Here is a 27,646-nt window from a genome sequence, read left to right as displayed (position 1 = left end):
AGAGAAAAAAGAGCGTTATCCCCCTTTGAGAGAGAGAAAAATGTTGGTTCTTCCCATGGCTTCACATTCAAGCATTCTCTTCTCTTCTTCAAAAATCTTATCTGCAAACCCTAAATCCTCCTTCCATGGAGCTAGAATTTACCAAGTTTGTCCTCTCGGAATCCCCTCTTCGTCATCTCTTCGAAACCCTCATTCCTCTGTAGTAATGATGGCTAAAAGACAAGAAGAACTGAAAGAAATTCGATCCAAGACCACTGATGAACTCAACGATGAGGTCATTGATCTCAAGGGAGAGCTCTTAATGCTTCGGCTACAAAAATCAGCTCGTGAAGAGTTCAAATCCAGCGAGTTTCGTCGAATGCGCAAAAGGGTATTCGTCTCTGAAACTTTTAAACCTCCGATTATTTTAGAGCTGCTATTGGCACCCCAACTTTTACTTATTACACCCTTAGTAAAATTAAGGTAAATAGTTGACAATAAGTAAAAGTTGGGGTGCCAATAGAAGCTCTCTCACGCTTTTCTGGGTTTAAAATTTTATGAGACTAATCATAATTGTAAACAAGTGTTGAAATTGTTATAATGCTTTGTAATGCTTAGATAATAATTTGAGCCAAACCTTTGTAATGTGTGAATGGTGATCTTTTATTGGGGGTGTGATGAATAATATAAGAAATTGGGGTGTAATAATAAGTAAACGTTGGGTGCCAATAACAGTTTTTTGTTTCCTCTCTCTCTTTGTGAGGTTGTTTAGATTGGAATTGCTTTGATGTTTTCTGTTAATATAAACCCTCTTGAAGGATGGGGCTCTAATTTATTTGATAACTTCGTAATTTTAGAGAGCTTCTATTAACACACCAACTCTTACTTACAAATTATAACTGACTGGTTAATTTCAGAAGGATTGGTGTGTTATAAGTAAAAGTTGGTGTGCCAATAAAATCTCACTCATTGTCTCCTTTAGTGCATAAATTTCCTGTTTGAATCCTTAATTTGAACATCTTAGCAACCAATTCAGGATTGGGACGATTTATTTTATAGGTTTAAGTGTGAAGATGGGGTTTTGATCTTAGGTATGTGTTATTGCCACACACAAACTTTGCCAACATACCAAGCTATCACCTTTTTGTTTTTAAAATAATGTAGGTTAAATCTTAGTAACCGAATTTAATCCTCTTATACCGAACTGCAAACCTTTACGAAGTGAACCAAATTCTTAGTATGGCTCATGGAATACACCGGACCATGTACCAAAAAATTTGCAAACGCAATTGTTTTGGTTTACTGAATTTTTTCGGTGTGTTTGGCAAATTGAAATATGAAGATACAATGTATTTTCTTGAGAAATTCAATTGCGTATACATAAAATAGAAATACCTAAAGAGATTTTTCTATTATATCTTAAAGATATCTTCAATCTCCCCATAAACTTTAGCTTCTCTTAAGTGCGTTAGTCGTCGTTGAGGAAGAATGTCTTATCATCTTATTTTCATTACCAAAGGAACATTTACTTATTTTTTTTTTTGCTGCTTTTTGGATATATGGATACATGATATTTATAGTTTGACTAATATGACACTTAAATGTGATACGACAATGGTGTTTTAGATGTGATACTTTTTGGATATAGGTAGCTTTAATTTCCTTTTGTAATTCTAATATGCATATATGTTATATTTTTAATGATTGTTTGTATATTTAAAATTTGGATCATTATATCTGTTTTTTTTATTGTATAATATAAAATTTCTAACATTATGGATAATTTCTGAAAAACAAGGAGTACAGGTAGAGGAAAAAAGAAGCCCTTCCAAGAGTTCAAAGAGATCTATTAGGGAAATTGCCAAAGACAAGGAATTAGGAGATGTATAAGAAGGGAACAACCCAAGTGAGGGCCTAAATCTGCAATTAAATTGATGCAAGACGTGAGGGAAGAAAAGAAAGAATGGGTGGTTAGGGAATTTGGTATAGGATTGGGTTAAGGATTTGGGTAGAATAGGGTAAACCCAAAAGGATTTGGTTGTGTTAAGGTTTAATTTTGACCTCTTACAAGTATGACCACAATCCCAATGACCTAAAATACAAAAAAAATTGCAAAAGGCTAGAGGAAAAGGGTTAAAGGTTAAGGTTTATAGGGTAAAGGTTAAAGAAATATGAAAAGTATTAAGGGTTGAGGTTTGTAGGTTCAAGAATAAAGAATAAAAATTAAAGAATCAAGAAAATCAAGAATAATAAGGATTAAAGAAAATCAAGAAAAAAAAATTCTTGATGGATTCAAGAATTCAAAATTTCAAGAAAATCAGGAAACAATAAAAAAAAAAAATGGAAAGATGAGAAGATGATAGAACAAATAGTACCTTGCAATCACATCAAGGGTTTTTTGGGATCACACCAAGAATGGTGGAAAGCTCACTTCACTACATGAAAGAAACTCATTCTTTATTCATCAAATCTTCGTTAAAAAAAACCCTTATATAATCTATATATAACGAAAATAAATCTAAGAATCCTAATAAACTAAAATACCAAATAAAATCCTAATTTCAACTTTCATAAACTTAAATAAAAGATAAACTAAATTTACCAAACTACCCCTAAATATTATAATAAGACCATAGGCTCAATAAAACATGAAAAAACCCAGAAAAACATAAAAATAAAGTCCCAAAACAGAAAACTAAATGAAAACTAAAATCTACTCTTCAAACTTTGATGTCCCAGTCATAAATTCCTTGAAGAAAATGCCCTTCCTATGGATTAGTAAAATTACAAAATTAATATGATCGGATTCAGCTAAACTCGGTCCAACCCATAGATCCAATCTAAAAACCCATCAGGCAGTTCGGCCGGCCCCCTTTATTATTCCCTCTATGAGGTTTGGCCACATTGGCCAACCCCCCCCCTCGATTTCACTAAAGGTTTGGTTCCCTTGGCCGAACCCCTCTGTAGATTTCACTATAGGTTCAGGCATATTGGTCGCCCCCCCCTTCTCGATTTCACTAAAGGTTTGGCCTCCCTAGTCGACCCTTCTCACGATTTCACTATAGATTCGGCCACGTGGCCAACCCCTCTCTCGATTTCACTATAGGTTCGGCCCCCTTTGGCCGACCCTTCACTCGATTCCACTAATAGGTTCTGCCCCCTTGATCAACCCATCTCTTACTCTCACCATGAGGCTCACTCCCCTTGGCCGAACCCTTGTCAATATACATCTAGGTATTTCGATATCTAATTATGTTAGGAGGTTTGGCCTTCTTGACCAACCCCTTTGTTTAGACCTCAAGATGATTCGACACCTTGGCCAACCTTTATGAGCATTCTCATTAAAAGGTTCGGCCCTGTAAGCCAACACTTCTCTACAATAATCAATTACAATATACCAATATACTTGGTAATAAAAAAAGTAATATTGTACAAAGTTACTTGAGTGATAAAGATACTACAATTAATCATTATCATAAACAAGACTACTCAAGTAGTACAAGCTCTACAACCAAAGAAAAACAGATACGGTGCCCAAAAGAGTTACGATTGCATAACTTGATTGAGCTAACTCGAGGAACTGAGTAGTTTTCGAGTTAGAGCAGTTACATATTTAAGGTCACTCATGTAAATTATAAGAACCATGATGAGTAGGTTTTCATGATCATCAAAGCATTATGAGCTTTTATTACCATAAATGCTATACAACATGGGTAGTGGTTACAACTGAGTCACTACTCCCCATTAATGAGTTCACTCTATAAAAAAGAGATTTCTCCCACTCAAACCCAAGGCACAAGCCACACAAAATTCTCTTACTCTTGTTTTCTTCTTTTTTACTTTGCAATTTTCGTCAAGTACTAACTTGATCATCGGAGGCTTTTTGGCTGGCATTATATTAGTGTTTTTTCAGGTGAAGATTGACGGAGAAGACAATCTTGGAAAGGAAGGTTCTCTGGAGAAGTTGACTAAAAACTAAAAGGATCATTGGAGAATAATATTGGAATGAAGCATTAATTTCAGTACAGATCTCAAGGAGGATCGGGGGACCTGAAAAATCTCCTACAAAGTCTATATTTCTCGATCAAGTCATATAGGCATACCAAGTCAATGTCACAACATGGATTTAAACTTGGCAAAATTGTCGTAGGTGGAAATTAGCAATTAGCGAAGGTTGAAATATGGCCAAGGCTTGAAAATTCACATTTGAGCTGGAATGAAAAAAACCGAATCATTTTCAGTCATCGTCATGATAGGGTCGTTGAAGTAATCACGAAAATTCATAAAAAAAAGACAAGTTAATGATAAACTTAGGACTAGTGAAGAAAAACATTTCATGTTCATTGCTATAAAGAATCATCGTCATCATCAAAAGTGTAGGAGATTTTTTGGGTATGCCACTTCTTGAGATTTGTGTAGCACTTGATTCCTTGATCCTTGAATTTTTTGTTGCAATGAATGATGACTCTGATTGTCTTCTCCGGTGAACCTTCTTTTCTGGTTGTTTTTTCCATTAATTATTATTTGAAAAGACACTGGTGTGGTACCGGCCAAAAGTCCTCCTACGATCAAGTTAGAACTTGGTAAAAGTTGTAGAGCAATAAGAAAAGAATAAGTCTAAGGGATTTCTTGTGTGACTTCTGCCTTGGGTTTGAGTGGGATAAGTCTCCCCCTATTTATAGAGTGGGCTCTTTAATGGGGTAGTAAATTCAGTTGTAACCACTCACCCATGTTGTCTAATATTTATGGTAATAAAAACTCGTGATGCTTTGATGATAATGAAGACACACTCCTCATAGCTCTTGTAACCTACATGAGGAGTGGCCTTAAATATGTAATCGGTCCAACTCAGTGACTTTTTAGTTTCTCGAGTTGACTTAGTCGAGTTATGTGTTTGCAACTCTTTCGAGCACCATGTGTGTTTTACCTTGGTGGTAGAGCATTTTGTAGTGAACTTTGCTATTTTGGTAGCTTTATGGTGACTAGTTATAGTATTTTGCTATGTTACTACTTGGGTAGCTTTACACAATTCTCTTAGTATATTGATCTCCTTAGAGTAATTCCCAAAAGTAGGAGCAACAGTAGTAAGATCAATTAAGGAGTAAGAGTGGGCGAAGGAGAAGAAGCAGTAACATCAATTACTGACTAAGAGCAGGAGAAGGAGAAGAAATAGTAGTATCAGTTATTGAAGAGTAGGAGAAGAAGAAGGTGTTTAAGAGAAGGGTCGGATATTGTAGCAATGGGTCGTCTCCTTGGGGAGGCCAAACCTCCTTTGGATGAAATAGCAAGGGGTCTGTTCCTTGAGGAGGTCGAACCTCCTTGGGATGTTATAGCAAGGGGTTGGTTCCTTTAGGAGGCCATACCACATTTCTATGTGAAACATTGAGGGGTCGACCATGGTAGTCTAACCACCTAGATGTAACACGGAGAGGAGAGGGGCCGGCCATAGAGATCGAACCACCTTGAGGGAACTAATAGAGGGGGAGGCGGTCTACCAAAGAGGTCGATCTGACTACATTTTCGAATCGGGTTTACGTGTTGGATCATATTAGATTGGATCCAATTGTCTTGATTTAGTAATTTTGCTAATCCCTAGGAAGGGGATATTTTTGGTTCCTACGAAAACCTTTCCCCAACAATCTGGGGTCCGTTAAATGAAACTTTTTTCTCAATTTGTCTAAATTCATGTCATGTTAATTCAAGTGTGTTCATATATGCTCTCACTTCCTCAATCCATGTTATTTTTTGGGTCTTCTTCTTGTTCTTTAAGAACCTTCAATGATTTTCCTTTTTATATGGAGCTTGTAAATTGGTCTTTATAGTACTGCACGTCATTGTTAAACAATAAAAGCATGTTCACTACTTTGCATTTGTTGTGATACTAATTTGATTCCATAATGACTCATTTATAAAAATATAAAAAATCATTTGATTTCCTTTTTCTCTATTCCTGTCTGGACCATGTGTTTCCCTTCACATTACAAAGTTGTCACGGTTGCAAAATCATACCTATGCATGGTATGAACTTTGATTGTTTATATACATTTAGGTATTTCGATATCTAATTATGTTATACCAACCCCCTTTGTTTAGACTTCAAGATGATTCGACACCTTGGCCAACCTTTTTGAGCATTCTCATTAAAAGGTTTGGCCCTATAAGCCAACACTTCTCTATAATAATCAATTACAATATACCAATATAATCGGTAATAAAAGAAGTAATATTGTACAAAGTTTCTTGAGTGGTAAAGATACTACAATTAATCATTATCATAAACAAGACTACTCAATTAGCACCAGCTCCACAAAAAAAAAAAAAACAATAGATATTGTTCCCAAAAGAGTTATGACTACATAACTTGACTAAGCTAACTTAGGGAACTGAGCAGTTACCGAGTTAGAGCAGTTATATATTTAAGGTCACTAATGTAAGTTATAAAAATCATGATGAGTGGGTCTTTATGATCATTAAAGCATTATGAGCTTTTATTACCATAAATGCTATACAACATGGGTAGTGGTTACAACTGAGTTACAACTCCTCATTAATGAGTTTACTCTATAAAAGAGAGACTTATCCCTTTCAAAACCAAGACACAAGCCACACAAGATTCTCTTATTCTTGTTCTCTTATTTTTTGCTTTGCAATTTTCATCAAGTACTAACTCGATCATCGAAGGCTCTTTGACTGGCATCATACTAGTGTCTTTTCAGGTGAAAATTAACAGAGAAGACAATCTTGGAAATGAAGGTTCCTCAGAGAATTTGACCAAAAACTGAAAAGATCATTGGAGAATAATATTGGAGTGAAGAATTAATTTCAGTACAGATCTTGAGGATTGGGGGACTTGAAAAATCTCTTACAAAGCCTATATTTCTCAATCAAGTTATATAGGCATACCAAGTCAATGTCACAACATGGATTTAAACTTTGAAAAATCGTTGCAGGTGGAAATTAACAATTAGCGAGGGTTGAAATACGGCCAAGGCTTGAAAATTCACATTTGAGCTAGAATGAAAAAAAATCGAATCATTTTCAGTCATCGTCATGATAGGGTCGTTGTAGTAATCACGAAAATTCATAAAAAAGAGACAAGTTAATGATAAGCTTGGGAATAGTGAAGAAAAACATTTCATGTTCATTGCTATAATGAATCATCGTCATCATCAAAAGTGTAGGAGATTTTTTGGGTCTGCCACTTCTTGAGATTTGTGTAGCACTTGATTCCTTGATCCTCGAATTTTTTGTTGCAATGAATGATGACTCTGAGGGTATGTTTGATTGCATGGAAAGTGACTTTCCATGGAATTTGAAATCCATGGAAAAATAGTGGTGGAAAATAGGTAGGGTTGAAAATCAAATTTCATTGTTTGATTTTACTTGGATAAAATCATGGAAAAAATATGAGAAAAAAGAAGAAGAGAAGATGAGGAGGAAAAGGGAGGGGGGAGGATGTGGCAGCGGCGGTGATGACGGTGGAGGTAAGTGAGGAAGAAGATGGGGGGAAAACGTGATGGTGGTGGTGGCGGAGGAGGTGAGGGATGGAGAAGAAAGAGAAGAAGAGAGAGAGAGAGAAGGTGGTCGGAGATGGTGATAATAGAGACGGAAACGGCGACGGTGATGACGATGACGACGAGGTTAGTGTAATGGTGGTGGTGGTGGTAGGAAAGAAGAAGATATGAGTGGGGAAGAATTGGGGATGGAAAATATGGGTGGATTTCACTTTCCCACCCATATGAGTGGGAAAGTGAAATCCATGTTTTGGTGGACTTTTTGATTGGGGTGGAAAATGAATTTTCATTTCCATGTGCAATCAAACACTGAAAAATGTCATTTTCCATGGAAATTGATTTTCCACCCTATTTTCCATGTGCAATCAAACATACTCTGATTGTATTCTCCGATGAATCTTTTTTTCTGGTCATTTTCTCCATTAATCATCACTTGAAAAGACATCGGTGTGGTATCGGCCAAAGGTCCTCCTATGATCAAGTTAGAACTTGGTAAAAGTTGCAGAGCAATAAGAAGAAAATAAGACTAAGGGATTTCTTATGTGGCTTCTGCCTTGGGTTTGAGTGGGATAAGCCTCCTTATTTATAGAGTGGACTCTTTAATGGGAGTAGTAAATTCAGTTGTAACCACTCAACTATGTTATCTAACATTTATGGTAATAAAAGCTCATGATGTTTTGATGATAATGAAGACCCACTCTTCATGGTTCTTGTAACTTATACGAAGAGTGGTCTTAACGATGCAATTGGTCCAACTCGATGATTTTTTAGTTTCTCGAGTTGACTTAGTCAAGGTATGTGTCTGCAATTCTTTTGGGCACCATGTGTGTTTTACCTTGGTGGTAGAGCATGTTGTAATGAACTTTGTTACTTTGGTAACTTTATGATGACTAGTTATAATATTTTGCTATGTTGCTACTTGGGTAGCTTTACACAATTCTCTTTGTGTATCAATCTCCTTAGAGTAATTCCCAAATGTAGGAGCAACAATAGTAATATCAATTAGGGAGTAAGAGTGGGAAAGGGAGAAGAAGCAGTAACATCAACTACTGAGTAAGAGCAGGATATGGAGAAGAAGTAGTAGTATTAGCTACTGAAGAGTAGGAGAAGAAGAAGTAGTAACATTAGCCACTGAGTAGGAGAAGAAGAAGAAGGAAAAAGAGGAGGAGCATTAATTGATGTTGACAGAACTTGGTCGAATAACTTTAGTGTTTGAGAGAAGGGTCGGATGATGTAGCAAGGGTCGACTCCTTGGGGAGGTCAAACCTCCTTTGGAAGAAATAAAAAGGGATCGGCTTCTTGAGGAGGCCGAACCTTCTTTGGATAAAATAGCAAGGGGTCAACCATTGAGGGGTCAACCATGGTAGTCTAACCACCTAGATGTAACACGGAGAGGAGAGGGGCCAGCCATGGAGACCGAACCACCTTGAGGGAACTGATAGAGGGGGAGGGGGTCTGCCAAAGAGGTCAATCCGCCTACATTTTCAAATCGTGTTTACGTGTTGGATAGGATTAGAACGGATCCGATTGTCTTGATTTAGTAATTTTGCTAATCCTTAGGAAGGGGATGTTTTTGGTTCCTACGAAAACCTTTCCTCAACAATCTGGGGTCCGCTAAATGAAACTTTTTCCTCAATTTGTCTAAATTCATGTCATGTTAATTCAAGTGTGTTCATATATGCTCTCACTTCCTCCATCCATGTTATTTTTAAGGTCTTCTTCTTGTTCTTTTAGAACCTTCAACCACTTTCCTTTTATACGGAGCTTGTAAATTGGTCTTTCTAGTGCTTCACGTTATTGTTAAACAATAAAAGCATGTCCGCTACTTTCATTTGTTGTGATACTGATTTGATTCCATAATGACTCATTTATAAAAATATAAAAAAATCATTTGATTTCCTTTTTCTCTATCCCTGTCTGGACCATGTGTTTCCCTTCACATTACAAAGTTGTCACAGTTGCAAAATCATACCTATGCATGGTATGAACTTTGATTGTTTAGAAAGAATAATACCTGACTCAAAAAAAAAAAAAAACACTCAACTAATGTGGAATGTACACAAAACCATAGATTTTTTCCTTGTGTATCTCGAGGAGAAAAATCTAGTTGTGTGCATTCCACGTCAGTTGAGTGTATTTGAGTGTCTTTTTTGAGTCAGTTTAGCACGGCTCCTTTAGAAAATGTTGTTGAGATTATACTGCTCTCTAAAGTTTGAAAGGTACCATGTAGATTTTACTATTTTCTTGCTTAATAACTTTACTTGGCTATGATCATCCTCTCTAAACATCATTCTTTCTTTTTCAAAAAATAGATTGCCCGCAATCTGACTGTAAGAAGGGAAAGAGAGATCGAGGAGGGGGTCAACAAGAGGTTGTCAAGGAAGTTTGACCGGCAATGGAAGAAAAGCATTGTTGTCAGGCCACCTCCATCATTGAGGAAAATGCAAGAAGAGGAGAAAGCTGCAGAAGCAGAGAAGTCGACTTTATCCTGACCAACCCTCATTCTGTAAAAATAGAATTTTTTTTCTGAAGGTATTTGCATTAACTGATTGTTTTTAGGTATTGGAGATTAATGCCCTTCAAATTTTCCAGCATTTCTCCATTAGATCTTCGAAATGTAAAATTTTACCTTTCCAATTCAAGAGGGCTTGGGGAATGGAAGATTTCATTGAAGTTGTTGCTTGTAATTGAAACCTATGTTTTAAAAACCAAGCCGATGATTAGGTTGAAATTTTGTCAAATTGGTGTGTGATTGCAATTGTACCGTGGCTTGATTTTGTTGGACTGATCACCAATCTTTGTCAAAAATTAAAAAAAAATACTCGTAAAAATAACACTCACTAAATCAGTTGTTCAAAACATTGTTTGAAACTTTTCGTATCTCATTTGTGAAGTCTCGACAAAGTCTGGATTTAAGTAACCACAGCTTGGAGCAGGCACGGTGCATGATTTTACAACTTGTACGGTGGGTGAGTCAACTTGGTCTCAGAGGCAATCCAAGAGAGAGATAAAATGTGACTTGCTTGTCGCAACGACTTATCTAGAATTCGAGTTGCTTAATTATTTAATATATTTTAATTTTTTTATTATAATATCTATTGTTTAAAAAAGAATTTTTAGAGCATCCAAAATAGTAAGAAGTTATTTTTCTGAAAAAACATCTAGAGGGGAAAAATAAATTCTCAGCTTCTGATATTGGACCTATAATGAACCTACTAATCTTTTCTTTAATTAGGTAGTGAAGAAATTCTGAATTATCATTTATTTTTGGGAAAATTATGAAAAGAGGGTTAAATATTTTAATATTTACAAAAAAGAATCTAATTGCTCAAAAATTACCAAAATAGAATTAAGTCGCCGAACAATCCAGCATTTTAGAAACTCATTGGACTGTGCAGCATTTTAAATGGAGGCTAAATTGCTAGGGTGTTAAAGCAAATTATTAAAACGCTAGACAATTCAACGTTTTAATCATTTAGAGGGCATTTATGGTAAATCAATGTATTTTAACACACTAAAACACTGCATAGTTCAGTGAGTTACTAAAATGCTGGACTGTCCAACGACTTAATTCGTTTTTTGTATGTTTTGAAAAAATAGATTCTTTTTGATAAATATTAAAATATTTAATCGTCTTTTAGCAATTTTCCCTTTATTTTTCGATAAAGATTGAGAGCACGTGGATAGAAGAACAATCAATTCCCATGACAAGCACACAAGCAAGAAGAGAGGCTGGGAAGTATGCTTGTTAGCTCAGAAATCAACGTTGTTGCTGTCAGATGTTATATTACCTCTTAGGCGGGGCTCATTAGAATAGTCCCAAATCACTTGGGTACTAGTGGGATGTGCAATGTATAAAATAGGGGAAACTCTTTCCTTGCAAGCCGATTTTCAACGATGAGTTAGGCTCATGGGCTTTAACAAGGTATGTATACCTCAAGGATGGGTTGAGTTAGTATCTCCAACCCCACGTGGCGGGGAAGAGCAAAGTGTCTCCAGTCCTGGCACTGAGGGAGAGTGTTAGAATAGTCCCACATGATTTAATGGCTTGATGGCCATCAATAAATCTCCTGCAAAATATTTCCTTGCTTGGTTGAATTTCATAATGTATTTGCAGTGCTTTTTTGCAAAAATAAAATGTGAAGTTATTTTAGAAGTTACTTGATTTTATCTTCAACATCTTACCAAAAATTCCTGTTTTTTCTTGCCAAAAATCCATTCTCATCAAGTTATCTTGTTTTGTTGTTTAGTATTGAAGGTTGAAGGAGATAGAATCTTGAAGTTGAAGATGAGAGTAACACTATTTATCCTAAGGATTTAAGATGACTAAGTTTGTGAAAAAAACAAATAAAGGAATTTTGGCAAGGTTGAAGAAAAGGTCATTTAAGTCATTTTCTATTAATTTCCAAGAAAAGAATAGGATAAAGGGCATATCTACATTACCAAAACTATTATTTTTATTGTGATTTTTTATTTTATATTTTGATGACAGGGTTCCTAACCTGTAGGCCTGACTAGCAGGGGCAAGGCAACTAGCCTCTTAGAGCACCATATCTCACCCTAATCTCCTGAGTACATGCAATAATCGATCCATCACACATATTGGGCAAGATGAGAAAATTCCCAGTAGGTGGTCAACGAGGGGGTTTGAACTCAAGACCTCTAACGCTCGTTAGTTTAGTGTTATTGTAAACTTGATCATTTGGAACTACTGAGAGTGCGTGAGATTGGAATCGAATAATGTTTGCAAATGTTTATAGGACTTGTTTTATAGAATGATTGCAATAATTTAATTAGGTTTGATAATAAAAAAAAATCAGATCATCTGCAAATCAGTCATTGAGGGACGAAATTGAAATGGTTTTTTGGGATTAACAAGGCCCAAATTTAAGAAATTAAGAGGACAAACCTGTATGACCATTTAAAACTCTTGACATGTAGATATAGAAAAACTGAGGTCCTGGTATTAAATTAACAATAAGAAGACTTAGAATCTACAATTCGAAGAAGTATCGTCAAATCCGTCTCATATTGCATTTGATAGAAGAGTTCATGAAATAAATCTACTGGTTATTAAATACGAACTTCCACCACTTGTATAGACCAAAGCTGTAGACCGTGGTGTACACAACCAATCTCAGAGGGTAGATTCTAAACCTGCATACAAAAGGATATTCAAGAACATTCATTAACAATTGAACGTTATAAGAATCATCTGTAACACTCAAATACTATCCAAAAAATATATATTTCAAACATTTAGAAAAAAATATAAATGACGAGGTGGAGAGAACTATACTGTCACGCCATACACCATAATATCAATCCTTCCTCGGTTATGTAAAACCCTAGTTAGGTTTCCCTGGGGGTATATATATATATATTCAGTGAAAATGTGTAATCTGTAACTGCGTTTTTTCTCTTCCTAGTGGAATCAGTGTGATCTGTGGAAATACCTCAATCTTGAGGGAAGCACGTAAAAATCTGTATCTTTTGTGTGTGGTGCATCTTGATTTACTTTTCTTTGTGTACTGTGCTTAGATAATCTCACAAAAAAGGATCTACTTATGGGAGAGAGCATTTTCCTGCATAAGACACTAATCTATTTTTAACGTCTAATTAGATCGGGTAATCATTAGGCTTAAGCACAAAAACTCGTTTTTTATTTTATATTTAGAGCCATAGGGTTCTATCTATTTATTCACTTGACCTAACCATGATTTTTTTTGTCCCGCTCTAATAAATCAAACAAGATTTTGTACCAATCTAGTGAGGATGAAGTATTTTCATAGTTCTTAAAGCATAACCCAATCTTGCATTTGTATGCATTCCTTTCTTCGTGCAAATTTTATAGGGTAAAAGGGATCGAATGATTCATGGTTTGATCGCCCGCATGATTCTCTCCATTGGATTTTAGAAACGATCGCTCAAAGTGAAGATTACCATATCTCTCAGATAGAGCACAACAAAACAATCAAATATCACAACTTCATCAAATATCACAACTTCTGAAGGGCTCACAAATTATATCAAGTAGACTGAACAAGGAGGAATGACTTCTCATCTGGTCCTCAATTAGCTGAACAACCACTTGGATTGGATGAAACACCACTCAAACTCATATCGTCGGAAATTCGTGATAAGCCTAACTCCACCATAGTTGATTATTCGCGAACTTATACTACTAATGAAATAAGAGAAACTAATTACCTTACTTACATACCGATTCCAAAATCAAATTTAAGATTCATTGATGCCAATTCGAGAGAGAACCTTAAAGGCACATTCAAACGAATTGGATGTTACTGGAAAATTGGATTGAGGAGGCTTGCTCAACACAGATTAAGGGTTTAAGAAACCAGAGTAACCTGATTTGCAGTCTTGTTTGATCCATGTAACTTATTAGTTTTTCAAAGTTAAGCTCGAACTATAAGAGATTGCTAAATCACAATTTGTTGAGGGTAAGGAGACTTGTTCAAGAGAGATCTTCAATAATGCCAAAATTGGGAAATTTTGCAGGGATTGATGAGTCTTGTTCATAAGAAATTTAGGGTTTCAGTACTTCACCCAAATCTCCCTCACCGAAACAGAGGTGTTTCAAATCTCATATACACACTAACTGAATTTTTCATTAAAAACTGAAGAACACTCACCAAAACCCTACCTTCAGAGATCAAAATCATTCAAATTTCAAATCTAAGAAACACAAGAAGAGAAATTACCTTGTAGATCTCTTTCCTTGAGCAGAATTGGTATCTGTAGACAAGGGGTAGAACCACTGAGAGAAATCACGATCGAAAAACTCCCAATCGGGCAAAAGAAGACCAGAAATTCCAAATAAACCTAAAACGTAAGTAACCATCATCTTCTTGAAGGAGTACGTGTAGATTCCAATAAGCAACACTATCACACCCAAGCAAACCAGAGAAGATCGAAGAAGTGCGTCGTTCGCCATGGAAGTTGAAGAAAAACCCTAACCCTAACCCTAGAAAGAGAAGAGAAAGTAGGTTTGGTGTGATGGATTGGGAGAAAAGCACAAGCAGAGCATGAGCTGACATTGTCATTTGAAGTAATGGAAGTAATGAAAGCCGTTGGGCTGCTGTCTGTCATTAAAACTTTAAAAGCGATCGTTTTAACGAACTTTGTATCCAAAAATGCTACTTTCGAAGACCGAGTTGACTCTTCCGACTCATCTACCGTCCAACGAGTCAAACTATTAAAACTAGTTGGATCTTTCCTTCTTTTCTTTTAATTTTTTTTAATTTTTTTTTATATAAATAATAATAATTATAACAAATTTAGAGAGCTGCTATTAGCACACCAACTTTTATTTATAACACACCAATCTATGTGTAAAATATTTTATTTATTTATTTATTTTTATTTGTGTGTGTGTGTGAGTGTGTTAGCCTACTTTAAAAGCGATCGTTTTAACGAACTTTGTATCCAAAAATGCTACTTTCAAAGACCGAGTTGACTCTTCCAACTCATCTACCCTCCAACGAGTCAAACTATTAAAACTAGTTGGATGTTTCCTTTTTTTTTTTTTTTATTATATAAATAATAATAATTATAACAAATTTAGAGAGCTGCTATTAGCACACCAATTTTTATTTATAACACATCAATCTAGGTGTAAAATATTTTATTTATTTATTTATTTTTATTTTTTTGTGTGTGTGTGTTAGCCTAGGGAGTATCCCCACATTGGTGAGACTAATGCTCTGTTTGGAAAAGCCGGTTGAAGGCTAATTTCATCCGAACACGTTCGGTTTTTTCGAACTTTAGTGTTTGGGATGGAGTGGAACTCTTTTTAATTGCCGATTCCTTCGTCAAAAACAGCCGACTCTCTCGACTTCCAACTCTTCAACGAGTCTCCGCAACATCACACGGTTCTTCCGCAAAAACAGAGTCTCTCGACTTCCAACTCTTCAACAACGAGTCTCCGCAACATCACGTGGTTCTTCCACAAAAACAGAGTGCTTGAAGAGCTTGGCGTCATCTCTCTCAGATTTTACAATAAGAAATCATCTCTGCAACTCCCTCAGGTAAGCAATTTTTTTTTATTTTTCAATATTTGTGTGTTAAATCAATCCTTCCCACAGCATGTTATTCATCGAAAATTTTAAGAGAATCTAGAAGGAAAAAAAAAAAGAGAGAAAAAAGAGAAACCTTCGGTCTCAACACCATTGTCATCTTCTCCAACTCAATCGAACTCAAACTCACCCTCATTCTCTTCGTCCCAACACCTACAAGAGCATCATATTCATCTCCCTCCCTCACTCATATTCACAATTAACACACAAACATCATTGTCTTCTCACCCATCACTCACAAACCTTCATCATCTCTTCTCCTTTTAACTCCAAATGCTCACCTGCACAGCAGCACCGCAGCCATCCATTAATGGCCAACGCAGTATCAACACACTCTCTCACTCACGACTCACCCATGGAACCCATCTTCGTCACACTCAACTCACCTTTGGGCTCTCGACAGCACCCACAAGATTCACCCACACAACTCTTTGAATCTGAACTTGAGACAGCAATGTTCTCTTACAACCACAGAAACATGTGGTTAGAAACAGAGTTAAGAAAAATAGAGTTATATTGCCACACCAACTTTTGTTAATGCTACACCAACTTTTGTCTAATAGTTGACATTGACCTTTTAGTTGATTTAAAGAGTTGTGTGGGTAGGGCTTGCCAACTTTTGTCTTATTTTTCATCCATGAGATGGATGACCCTCACGTGGAGAGTTAGAAAGTAGTGGTTATCAAAAAATAAAAAAAGTTTGAATTACAATTGCCTTTCAATTTCAAGAATTTGTTACATGAATATCATTTTGAAATTTTTAGAGAGTTGTATGTTAATCATTTATAAAGAAACTTGTGTACAGTTTTTTTTTTTTTTACACCAATTACAAATACTAGGTCCACATGAAGGGGTAGGAGCACGTCAAGTTGGTCAAACTACGTTGAACCCTTGAAGGGGGCATTGAAATAGGTACAAGTAAGTTGAACAAGTTCATCATGGCCCTAAATCCATAGTGATCAAACTCCTTCTTATTTGTTTTGAATCTTTGAATCCTTCATGATCAAGTTCATCATGGCCCATAGAGGCCTTTTTCATTTTTGGATTACAATCCCATAGGTTGAACAATCTACCTTAAACCGATGATGGCCAATGAAAGCTCATTTGAGTTGAGCTATTGCTCCTCCATCTCTTCTACACATGTGGGTGTATCATCAATCATCAACGACCTGCAAAACTTTATCTCATCAACAAAATCAATAATCTTTTCAGTTACTCCCTTCAACAACTCCTTTTTGCAACATGACGACTCTTAATCAGGGGTTATTGATTTTGTCTAACTCATATCAGTCTTTGATCGCCATGAGTTTGAGGGAAGATTTTAGAATATTAAGATATGATGTTCTGTCCCTAAGGATTTGGGTGAGATTAGGATAAATTTGATTAGATATTAGTTTATTTTTAGATTATTTTCTTATCCAATTTGATGGTTTTGTCATTTTCCTATAGATTTAGGGATAGTGATGGAATTTAATAGTGACAATGTGAATTGGTGTGCATTTAGTAAATGTGGGTGTGACATATTTTTTTACTTGACATTACAACCATTGGATTGAGAAGGATCTAACACGATGGTTCGTATATTTATCGGATCGGATTGGGTATCAAAAAAAATATTCAATTCATTGCTAGGCCCAGGATCTCCATTAAAGGGTGGTTGAGATATGTGGAGAGATTAAAATTTTTCAAAAATGAGTTCTTGCTTTTTAGGAATTAGTTTAGCTCTGCAATTTTCTGAAAATCTTTGGGACTATGCACCCATCTCAACCGTTTGTTTAATGAACATTATCAAAGCACGTGTGAGACTAATAATAATATTATTTTTAAAGAGACTATATTGTCTCGACAATTTTTACTAACACCACCACCATTCCTATGATATCAACAAGGAATTAGCACCCATCTTGCATTCTTCTTAATAAAAGTTGGTGTGGCAATAAAAGCTCTCTATTTTTAAAAGTGAACACTTTCGTGTTCTTTAATTTTCCTTGGAAAATTGTAGTGTCCAATAAATCATTGAGATGTAAAGATATTCCCTAAGAAATCGAAGTGTGTTTATATATGTTTTTAGGATTTTGTTATCATGTTTTTATTATCTCAATTTATTTTTTCTTAGATTATTTTGTTTTAGGTTTAAGATTTTATATGAATATATTTTTTTTTAATTGTAAAAAACTTTTAAAATTGTTTCAATGAGTACTATAATATTTTATTATGTTGAGATTGTAATTAGAGGCAAACCTTAGTAATAAATAAAGAAAATAGGTGAATGGTTGAAAATAAGAAAAAGTTGGGATGCTAATAGAAACTCTCATTTTTTTTACTTAGATTCTTTTGTTTTAGGTTTATAATGCCATATATACATGATGTAAAATTTTATTTGATTATTTATTTGATAGACATTAAATATGTTAGTATAGAAAAAATAAAATAAAATTTTTATTTTTATTTTTTAATATTAAATCCTATGTTTATACTTATTGTTAACAGATTATTACTTATATAAGATAAATAATTTTTTTTTTAATATTATTTTTAATTTCATCCAGCAATTTTTAGAAACAGCAGGTTACCAAACAATTCAACATCTTAACAGCATAGTTAGACAGCATGTTACCAAATAATATACTCAATTCAGCAAGTTGCTTCAGCAACAGCAACAACAACTTTCTCTCAGCTTCAGCAACTTAATTCAGCATCAGCAACTTTACATACAGCTTTTCCAAACAGAGCATAAGTCGGCCTAGGGGCCTACGTTGAATCCGCAACCCTATGTATCAAGTAATAAAATTATCATTTAATTTTAAAAGGATTAGTTTGTTGGGGAGTAGATCCTTTGTAGTAGGTTTTTTTCCTATAGTTCCCTGCAGTACTTTTGAGTGGTTTACATATTGCCACATCAATAAAAGACTAAATTTAAGAGTTGAAGGACTAATCATTTTTAAAACAGTTAATCGTGGTGTTAAAAAATTCTTTTGTCATTTTATTATTATTAATAAATTTGATCTATGCTCGGTAAACTAGAGGATATTGGTTTTATCAAGTTTAAAAGTGATCGTTTCAAGATTGTAAAAAATCATTGGAGAGAACTACAGGAAAAAAACACTACAGAGGATCCACTCTCTTGTTTGTTGTCTAAATTTAGATTTAAGTAATAGTAATTTCTATTATTTGGTAAATCACTAGAAGTTCAATTACAAAAGCATAATAATTACAAGTAATTACTATGTAATTGATGGTGCGAATTTTGGATGTAGAAAACTATGAGTTCTTAGGATCAAGGTAGCAGTGGAGTCAAGATTTTGCTCATGTGGGGGCAACTAGAAGCAGATTTTTTTTTGTGGGGGCAATAGTAGCGGATTTTTTAATCTATCGCAATAGCTCATTAATTTACATCCTTTGAAAATTCTTAAGGGGGGGCAAGTGCCCCCACTGTAAATCCACCCCTAGATCAAGGATATACTCTTTAAGTAGGGGTGCACGTTGGATCAGTTTAAATCGAGAATCGAACCAGTTAGGAGCAGTTTGGTTCAGTTTTATATAAAGTCGATTCGGTTTTGGGTTAAAGTTTTAAAAAATCAATTAATTTGGTTCGATTCTCAGTTTAGGGGTGTCTTAGAACCAAACCAAAATACATGTAGGGGACGATTTGATAGTTGGGTATAAGACATTATAAATAAATTTATTTTATTCTAAGTCAATTAATGACACAGCTGTATTCAAATTAAATGAGACAGCTATATTAAAAAAAAATGAGTCAACTTTATATTAAATAAAAAATAAATGAGACAGTTTTATATCAAATAAAAAATTAAATTGATCAAGAATCTCACTACCCTTACTAACTTAGTGAGGAAACAATACCTTACCAAGTCTCATCCATAGTCAATATGGCCTCGAGATGTACTATATTATTTAGGCTAGTCAGACTCTTTGAAACCAAATTAAAAATAAATAATTTTATTCAATCGAGTCACCCTCTTCCTCTCTTCATTTACTCTTCGATTAAATCTTTGATTGGAGTTTTTCCCCTGTTGAAGCTCTTACAGATGGTACGATTGAAGCTCTTCCTTCGTACAAACTGAACACTAACTCTCATTGGTTTAGGAGAACCATTGAAAACTGATGATTATGATTTATGAGAATTATGAACCAAACCGAACTAAGGTCGGTTTGGGTTTGTTCGATTCTAGGGGATAGTCAGTTCGGTTTCGATTCCGAATTTGTAGAATCGACCTATGTCGAATTGGTTACAAGTTGACCTCAAACCGAACCAAGTTGCACCCCTAACTTTAAGGAGGATTAATTTTCATTTAATCAACTATGAATTAATACAACAAAGACTAATTGATGTTGTCGTGAGATGCCTAGTATTCCTAAGTTGGGCTTGACCTTCAAGGTTCTAACTCAAGAAAGGGACCAATTCCAATAGTATAGTGGTTCGGCCCAAAGGCCAAAAGGCATGTTTGTCTAATGGATTCTTTAACCAACAATTAGACTATAGTAAACATACAAGGTAAACGTGAAACATTATTATAGTTAATTGTGATTGTCATATATGTTTGTCTAATTAATGATAATTAAAATATGATTCTCTCTAAATTCATGATGTCATCACCAATGGGAGTTGAGCCAACAAATAAGAGGTAGTAGTTGATAGCTAAAAAGCAATGATTTAGTATGCTACAAATGTTGGTCATAACAGTTGAGAAATCCCAACGTTGATCCAAAGTCATACATTCAAAAATCATCGAGAAGGCGTTGAAATGTTGTTTAATTTGGTTTTTCTTGATGAATGTTTGAGTGATTTAATTCACTTTGTCTCATTGTTAACTCAACTCTTTAGTTATATCAGAAAAAAAATAAAAATTTTATTATTAAATTCTTTGTGTCACTTTTAGAAGAAATCACTATCTCGGTTAGTCTTAATTACTTGTTGAACACAATCATGAATCTGCTTGTGGGGACACTTTTTGGGTCAGCAAATTTGTTTTAGGGTTGTTGGGTAATTAGTATAGTTGAAAGCGAGACATTAATTTTAAATGTATTCTCACAGATACGATTCACGTGTAGTAGATGTAATATAGCGATATGTTTAATTTTATGTTCTTAGTAGTTGAAATTTGTTTAATTAGTTGGGGTATGTGGTTGTAGGCATCAAAATTTTATGAATGTCTTTAAAAATTTCATAAATCACAAAAAAACTCTTAGAAGTTATAAGGCTCACACATGCAAATAGAGCCCTTTCACAGAAGATAAGCTTCTTATAAATTAAGTTTAGGTTTTTGCAGATAAAACTCATGATCCAATTAAATTTAAGTGAGCCACATTAAATGTTGGGCTTTGGACCAAATAAATGAGTTTGGTCCACCAAAAATCTAAAAAGTCCTCAAAATTGGAATTAGACCAGCTAATCAAAGCTCATAAATCAGGGGTATAGTTAGAAAGTTAATTTATTCTAAGTCTATAAATATCAAAGTTTTCCTCATTGGAGAGGATCTGAATCACTTTCTCTCACTAGACAGAAGCTCTCCCTCTAGAAAAGAAGAAGCTTTCAAGCCCTCTTTCAGAGATGAAGCAAAGTTCTTTAAGAAAGATCAACACTATCCGATTAAAGAAAATATCAAACCTAAAAATCATTATCCGAAAGTCAAAAAACCCTTCTCAATCGATCAAGAGCGAAGCTTAGAGAGAATAAATTTACACAAATACTTTATAGAAAATCAAACACAACAAAGTTACCATCAAAGTCAGGAAATCCTTCTTAACTGATCAAACGCAAAGTCTAAAGAAAAGAAAAACTACACACTATTTTCATTGTATTTGATTATTAATCAGATGAGACCACTCCATTAATTGAATGTATTGAGACCTGTACCATTTTTTATTTATTTATCAAAATTAATAATAAAAAAATCATATGCGATCTTCTTTCATGAATCTTGAGGTAAATCATGAAATTTGAGTTTAAATGAGCAGTCCAAAGTTTTCAGGTACAATCGTAAAATTATTCGATACCATCCATCAGATATACTTGTATTTGTAAACCAATCGAATGATTTTGAAAAACATAGCTGATTCAATGATTTCATTAAAATACGTAGTTTTTTGGTATTCCTTATCAAAGTAGTAGTCAATACCCACTAATTAAGCAATTCTGCATGGGAATAAAGAAACAAAAATCAATGTATTGGGTAGGGGAAATGTTCAGCACCAAACATTTTGGCAAAACATTTTTCAAAACATGAGTTAGAAGTTTTGGAATGGGCTGATTTTTGGTGATGATGATCTCCTCGGTAGAGATCATCATCACCAAAAACCAGCCCATTCCAAAACTTCTAATCCCATAAAAAATGGTTATAAAAAATGGACGGTCCACGATTTTTCAACTTGTAAACATGGGGCTAGAAGTTTTGGAATGGGCTGATTTTTGGTGAGGATGATCTCCTCACCGTAGAGATCATCCTCACTAAAAATCAGCCCATTCATGTAGGACAAAAATTGTTGGCTAAAATGTTGGCCAAAATGTTTGGTGCTGAACGGGACCCATTGGGTAGAATCGTTAGTTTACAAGGAGTTCGGCTGTTTAGCTGACACTAATAACAAATATTATAATATAATCTGATTATACTGTTGAGTCGTGACAAATGCACGCGATTGGGTAAGTGGCTGACGTGGCAATGACACAGAATCATAGATTGTTTTCATCGGGATACATAGGAAAAAGATTTGTGATTCTATGCCCTTGCCACATCAGCTGCGTACCAAGACCGCGTGCATTCATCGTTATTCTATACTGTTTAGGTGACATCAGAGTCCCTAAAGTAAACTAATTTCACATTTCGTAAGAAGGTGGTGAATTGGGTTTTCTATAATTCTTTTGGTTTGTTTTAAAGCAAAACTTGTAGAAACAGCTAATGATGTAAGTTAGGAAGAAAAGAAGGGAGATGAAGTTAAAAAGAAAGACTGAAAAGAGAAAAAAGAAGGGTTTTTTCCTTTCTTTCTGGTCCATGTTACTTTTGACTCTATGTGTCTGCTGAACGTGACACTTAAATGATTAGTTTAGGTTTAAACCACCCTTCTTAGCAAGAAAGATATAATAGTGACCAATTTTTTGGAAAAAAAAAATGACCTCTATTATTAACATTTTGACCATGGAATTTGGTTTGGACCTTGAAACTTGCACACCACACACACACACACACACTCAAAAGAGGATATGGATGTACCCCTCCATGTTTAAGTGCATATTTGACATACCCCTCACAATGTGAAAAAAAGCTTATATTCGACGGTCCAAGGCTGTTGAATTTCATAAAATCTGACAAACCAAGGGGTCAAAATTTTTAATTGTCAAATTTCTTTTTTGATGGGTTGGAACAGTCAAATTAATGGAGGACGAGAGAAATTCGACAGCTCTAAGCTGTCAAATCTAGGTAGCATTAAGAATTTCGATGGCCTGGACTGTCGAAATTCGATTTCTAAAATTTGTGGCCTTGACCAGTCGAATTTTCTTGTGAAATTTTCCAATTTTTACATTGACCTCATTCTACTATGAAAGGATATTAAAATGATTACTTCACTTTCAACCTCTAGCCAAGACCTCTGATTTGTTTCTTTAAAAAATTCCGCCATCATCAAGCCCTTCTAGTATTTTCAAGCAATTCAACCTAACCCTTGAGTTTTTTATTATTATACCAAAGGTCCCATTGTCTTCAATTTCCCCATAAATCACACCTTATTCAAGATGTTAGGAGGTTGAAGAAGATAGATTTTTAAGGTTTAATATCGAGGATAAAACTTTTTACCAAAGTGATTGTACGTAGATGACCGGAAATCCTTCATGATGTTATTATCGTGCAACTGTAGGTGATCATATCATGACCTTTTGTTCATTTGCTCTTTAACTAAACAAATAGTGTTTTTGATAATTGCATGATTATGGTCATCCAATTTGGCTGATTTATTTTGGGAGAGTTGGAACAAACCAACACTCCTCTCGCAGAGATCCTCGATCCCTACTTGCCTTGATCAGCATTGTGCCTAGACCTTGCATGCTCAAGTGGCATGGTCCTCTAAGTTTCAACAAGGAAGGAATCATGCCAATGCACTTTTCTAGATTCGGTCCAGCTAGTACGAGGCTTATGTGCCAATTTACACCTGCTATCTACTACAATGCTTTGATGCTTTAGACACCACACACACACACGAACAAACAAATGCAAACTATGAGTAGTATTCGGAGCGCTAGCTCCTCATATGGAAAGTAATGTATGTCATTATAATTAGGCCATATCCCGAATGTATCGAGGCACTTCATAGGTCATGTGACACATATTTGAACCTATAAAACCGTGATACCAGGTCAATATTGTGCCCATGTCATGTGCTCCTGGACCAATGTTGGCCCAGATATTCATGCCTGCCAAGCCTATTATATCTTGGATAATGAGACAGTTGCCACCGAGTAAACTTTTGAATTATAACACTGTTTGATAGGAAATGCAAAAAAATTGATTCTCAACATATAGTTTGTTGGCATTTGATATTTCAACTATCAGATTTTGACGGAAGAACTATTGGGGGGCTGGGTAACAATTACATGAGAGCCAGCCTCAAGTGTTAGTGGCCAATTGATCAATGGTTTTTAATTAAAGCACGTCGTGGGATCAACACTCCCCACACCTTACCAACTTAGTAGCTAACTTTGCACCTTCCCACAAAAATATTACATAGCCAAATAACTTGGTCAAGTTTTCTAATCAGACTTACTGGACGTACCCCTCCATGTTTAAGTGCATATTTGACATACCCCTCACAAGGTGAAAAAAAGCTTATATTCGACGGCCAGGCTGTTGAATTTCATAAAATCTGACAAACCAAGGGGTCAAAATTTTTAATTGTCAAATTTCTTTTTTTGATGGGTTGAAACAGTCAAATTAATGGAGGACGAGAGAAATTCAACAGCTCTAAGCTGTCAAATCTAGGTAGCATCAAGAATTTCGATGGCTTAGACTTTCGAAATTCGATTTCTAAAATTTGTGGCCTTGACCAGTCGAATTTTCTTGTGAAATTTTCCAATTTTTACATTGACCTCATTCTACTATGAAAGGATGATAAAATGATTACTTCATTTTCAACCTCTAGCCAAGACCTCTGATTTGTTTCTTTAAAAAATTCCGCCATCGTCAAGCCCTTCTATTATTTTCAAGCAATTCAACCTAACCCTTGATTTTTTTATTATTATACCAAAGGTCCCATTGTCTTCAATTTCCCCATAAATCACACCTTATTCAAGATGTTAGGAGGTTGAAGAAGATATATTTTTAAGGTTTAATATTGAGGATAAAACTTTTTACCAAAGTGATTGTACGTAGATGACCGGAAATCCTTCATGATGTTATTATCGTGCAACTGTAGGTGATCATATCATGACCTTTTGTTCATTTGCTCTTTAACTAAACAAATAGTGTTTTTGATAATTGCATGATTATGGTCATCCAATTTGGCTGATTTATTTTGGGAGAGAAAAACTTGAACTAGTCCCCATCACTTGAGTGGTTGGAACAAACCAACACTCCTCTCACAGAGATCCTCGATCCCTACTTGCCTTGATCAGCATTGTGCCTAGACCTTGCATGCTTAAGTGTCATGGTCCTCTAAGTTTCAACAAGGAAGGAATCATGCCAATGCACTTTTCTAGATTTGGTCCAACTAGTACGAGGCTTGTGTGCCAATTTACACCTGCTATCTACTACAATGCTTTGATGCTTTAGACACCACACACACACACGAACAAACAAATGCAAACTATGAGTAGTATTCGGAGCGCTAGCTCCTCATATGGAAAGTAATGTATGTCATTATAATTAGGCCATATCCCAAATGTATCGAGGCACTTCATAGGTCATGTGACACATATTTGAACCTATAAAACCGTGATACCAGGTCAATATTGTGCCCATGTCATGTGCTCCTGGACCAATGTTGGCCCAGATATTCATGCCTGCCAATCCTATTATATCTTGGATAATGAGACAGTTGCCACCGAGTAAACTTTGAATTATAACACTGTTTGATAGGAAATGCAAAAAAAAATTGATTCTCAACATATAGTTTGTTGGCATTTGATATTTCAACTATCAGATTTTGACGGAAAGAACTATTGGGGGGGGGGCTGGGTAACAATTACATGAGAGCCAGCCTCAAGTGTTAGTGGCCAATTGATCAATGGTTTTTAATTAAAGCACGTCGTGGGATCAACACTCCCCACACCTTACCAACTTAGTAGCTAACTTTGCACCTTCCCACAAAAATATTACATAGCCAAATAACTTGGTCAAGTTTTCTAATCAGACTTACTGCATTTCCAAGTAGATTGGGACGATTTGCTGAGTTGATTTGAGGGCCACTACTATCATCGAGTTGCCTCGAAATCAAATCAAGTCAATTCGATTCAGTCAAGTTTCAAGTCAAATCAACTGAGTTTTAAAAGAGTTTTGATCCAGACCAGTGTCCCGTTCCTATAACAATATATGGCGTCTATGTGGCATATTTTGATTGGAGATTAAACACATTGGATTGTGTGTAATATATAAAATGGCTTCGTTAAGAGTCAGAACCCAAGTGATCTATCCATGACTAAGATGAAGCTTGGATGAAATTATGTGGAGGTCCAAACCAACTGATGTTGAAGAATCAGCGGATGAGCTTTGGTTAGGGCCTTAAGAGGTGAAATGGACTCAAATCCAGAGTAAGCTGGTTCACTCTACAAGGCATTGAGGCGTGGCGGCTGACTGAACATACTATGTCTTTGTGGCACGTCTTGGTTGGAGATTAAACACATTGAGCTACATGGAATGTAGAAAACGGCTTGGTTAAGAGCTCGATGTTTTAAACTCCTATCAAAACGTGTCACGTAAACAATCTTCCTATTCTATTGGAAAGCGACACCTTACTAGATCCTGATTCTTTAAAAATATGGGTGAAATAGTTGAAAGTGGGAGGTTGGCGAGAAATTTCCCCTCTAATTTGGGATTCTTTTCCAACCTGAAAGAGATTAATACGTAAGAATGTAGGGCAGCCATGCAATGAGGTGACGAAAGGGCTTGCTATTGCGTGCATGGATTATTTTCTTCTGACCATTGGTCGCATGCCACTTGTTACATGACGTTGACTCTTACTTTAGAGTTTCTAGGTTTCTTTAATCATCATAATATCTTCATAGGCTTTTAGTTGTGCAAAGACCCTATGATCCTCTATACTTTTCACAATACCAAATGCGTGCCTAAATTATCAAATTCAATGATGAGTGGACAGATCTTGGAGGAAATCCCATAATCAATTATATTAATGCATTTCTATCAATAAACTGCATTGACAATGATTGCGTGAATTGTTTGGTAATAGCAGACTTCTCGGACTAAGATACACCCTCAAATGGTAGGGGGTCTGAAAATCCTCGAGAGTCAAGAAATGTATGAAATTTTTTTTTGATGACTACATTCGGGATTGACCAATCACATGAGCTTGCGTGTATTGAATGCATCCCCAATTTGCAAAGTTACCCTCATTACACTTGATGTGGCATGCAGTGGAGAGCATGTGAAATCTGTGACGAATAATTTAAGAAAAGTTGAAAGGAAGCATTCTTCATTCATAAAAAAAAAATTCCCCTAATGTATTGATAGAAGTTACTGTTCATTTGTTCGAAAGATGAAAAAGTAGAGGATCGGAGTTCCAAACAAATAAAATGAATTACCAAGAAGCTGATTGACTAATTAAGGGACGTTGATGTTCATAACCTGATTGGACCCTGACCAGCAGAAGAAATTTTGAGATGTTTTATTTTCTCAAGAATTTGGACTTAGATATTTGTCATTTAGAGAAAGAAAGGGGTAACCCTAGTTTTTGAAGCTAAAAGCAAAGGCACGTCAGTCATTTTCTGCTGAATTAAATAAAGAGCGGGACAAGGAGGCAATGAGTGTATATAAATGATCAGCTGTAGCTTTGGTTTGGTGGGATTGGAAGGAAACTGAGAAAGAAATTGAAAGACAA

The 27,646-nt window shown here is 35.3% G+C and overlaps 2 protein-coding genes across 2 annotated transcripts; one reads left to right on the top strand and one right to left on the bottom strand.

The window, feature by feature from the left end:
- LOC147409545 (large ribosomal subunit protein uL29c-like) lies at nt 1–10,234 on the top strand. Its single transcript, XM_086430098.1, has 2 exons — nt 1–370; nt 9,806–10,234. Exons 1-2 carry the CDS (start codon nt 41–43, stop codon nt 9,983–9,985), a joined length of 510 nt encoding a protein of 169 aa, XP_086286224.1. The 5' UTR covers nt 1–40; the 3' UTR covers nt 9,986–10,234.
- A 2,159-nt stretch (nt 10,235–12,393) lies between these two features.
- LOC147409544 (peptidase) lies at nt 12,394–14,594 on the bottom strand. The gene is made up of 2 exons (XM_086430073.1): nt 14,216–14,594; nt 12,394–12,650 (listed from the first exon to the last, which is right to left on the bottom strand). The coding sequence occupies exons 1-2, from the start codon at nt 14,446–14,448 to the stop codon at nt 12,557–12,559; spliced, it is 327 nt and encodes a 108-aa protein (XP_086286199.1). The 5' UTR covers nt 14,449–14,594; the 3' UTR covers nt 12,394–12,556.
- Nucleotides 14,595–27,646: the final 13,052 nt, after the last annotated feature.

The sequence above is a fragment of the Akebia trifoliata genome, chromosome 2 (assembly GCF_017979445.1).
Source record: "Akebia trifoliata isolate Shusen 1 chromosome 2, ASM1797944v1, whole genome shotgun sequence".
NCBI classification, from domain to species: Eukaryota; Viridiplantae; Streptophyta; class Magnoliopsida; order Ranunculales; family Lardizabalaceae; genus Akebia; species Akebia trifoliata.
This window is presented reverse-complemented; position numbering and strand designations above follow the sequence as displayed.

Excerpts from the sequence above, each read along its gene's own strand:
- LOC147409544 (XM_086430073.1), bottom strand. The coding sequence starts at position 14,448 with ATGGCGAACGACGCACTTCTTCGATCTTCTCTGGTTTGCTTGGGTGTG. Across the intron at positions 12,651-14,215 it reads CAAGGAAAGAGATCTACAAG|GTTTAGAATCTACCCTCTGA; the intron begins GTAATTTCTCTT and ends TTTTGTATGCAG.
- LOC147409545 (XM_086430098.1), top strand. The coding sequence starts at position 41 with ATGTTGGTTCTTCCCATGGCTTCACATTCAAGCATTCTCTTCTCTTCT. Across the intron at positions 371-9,805 it reads TTCGTCGAATGCGCAAAAGG|ATTGCCCGCAATCTGACTGT; the intron begins GTATTCGTCTCT and ends TTCAAAAAATAG.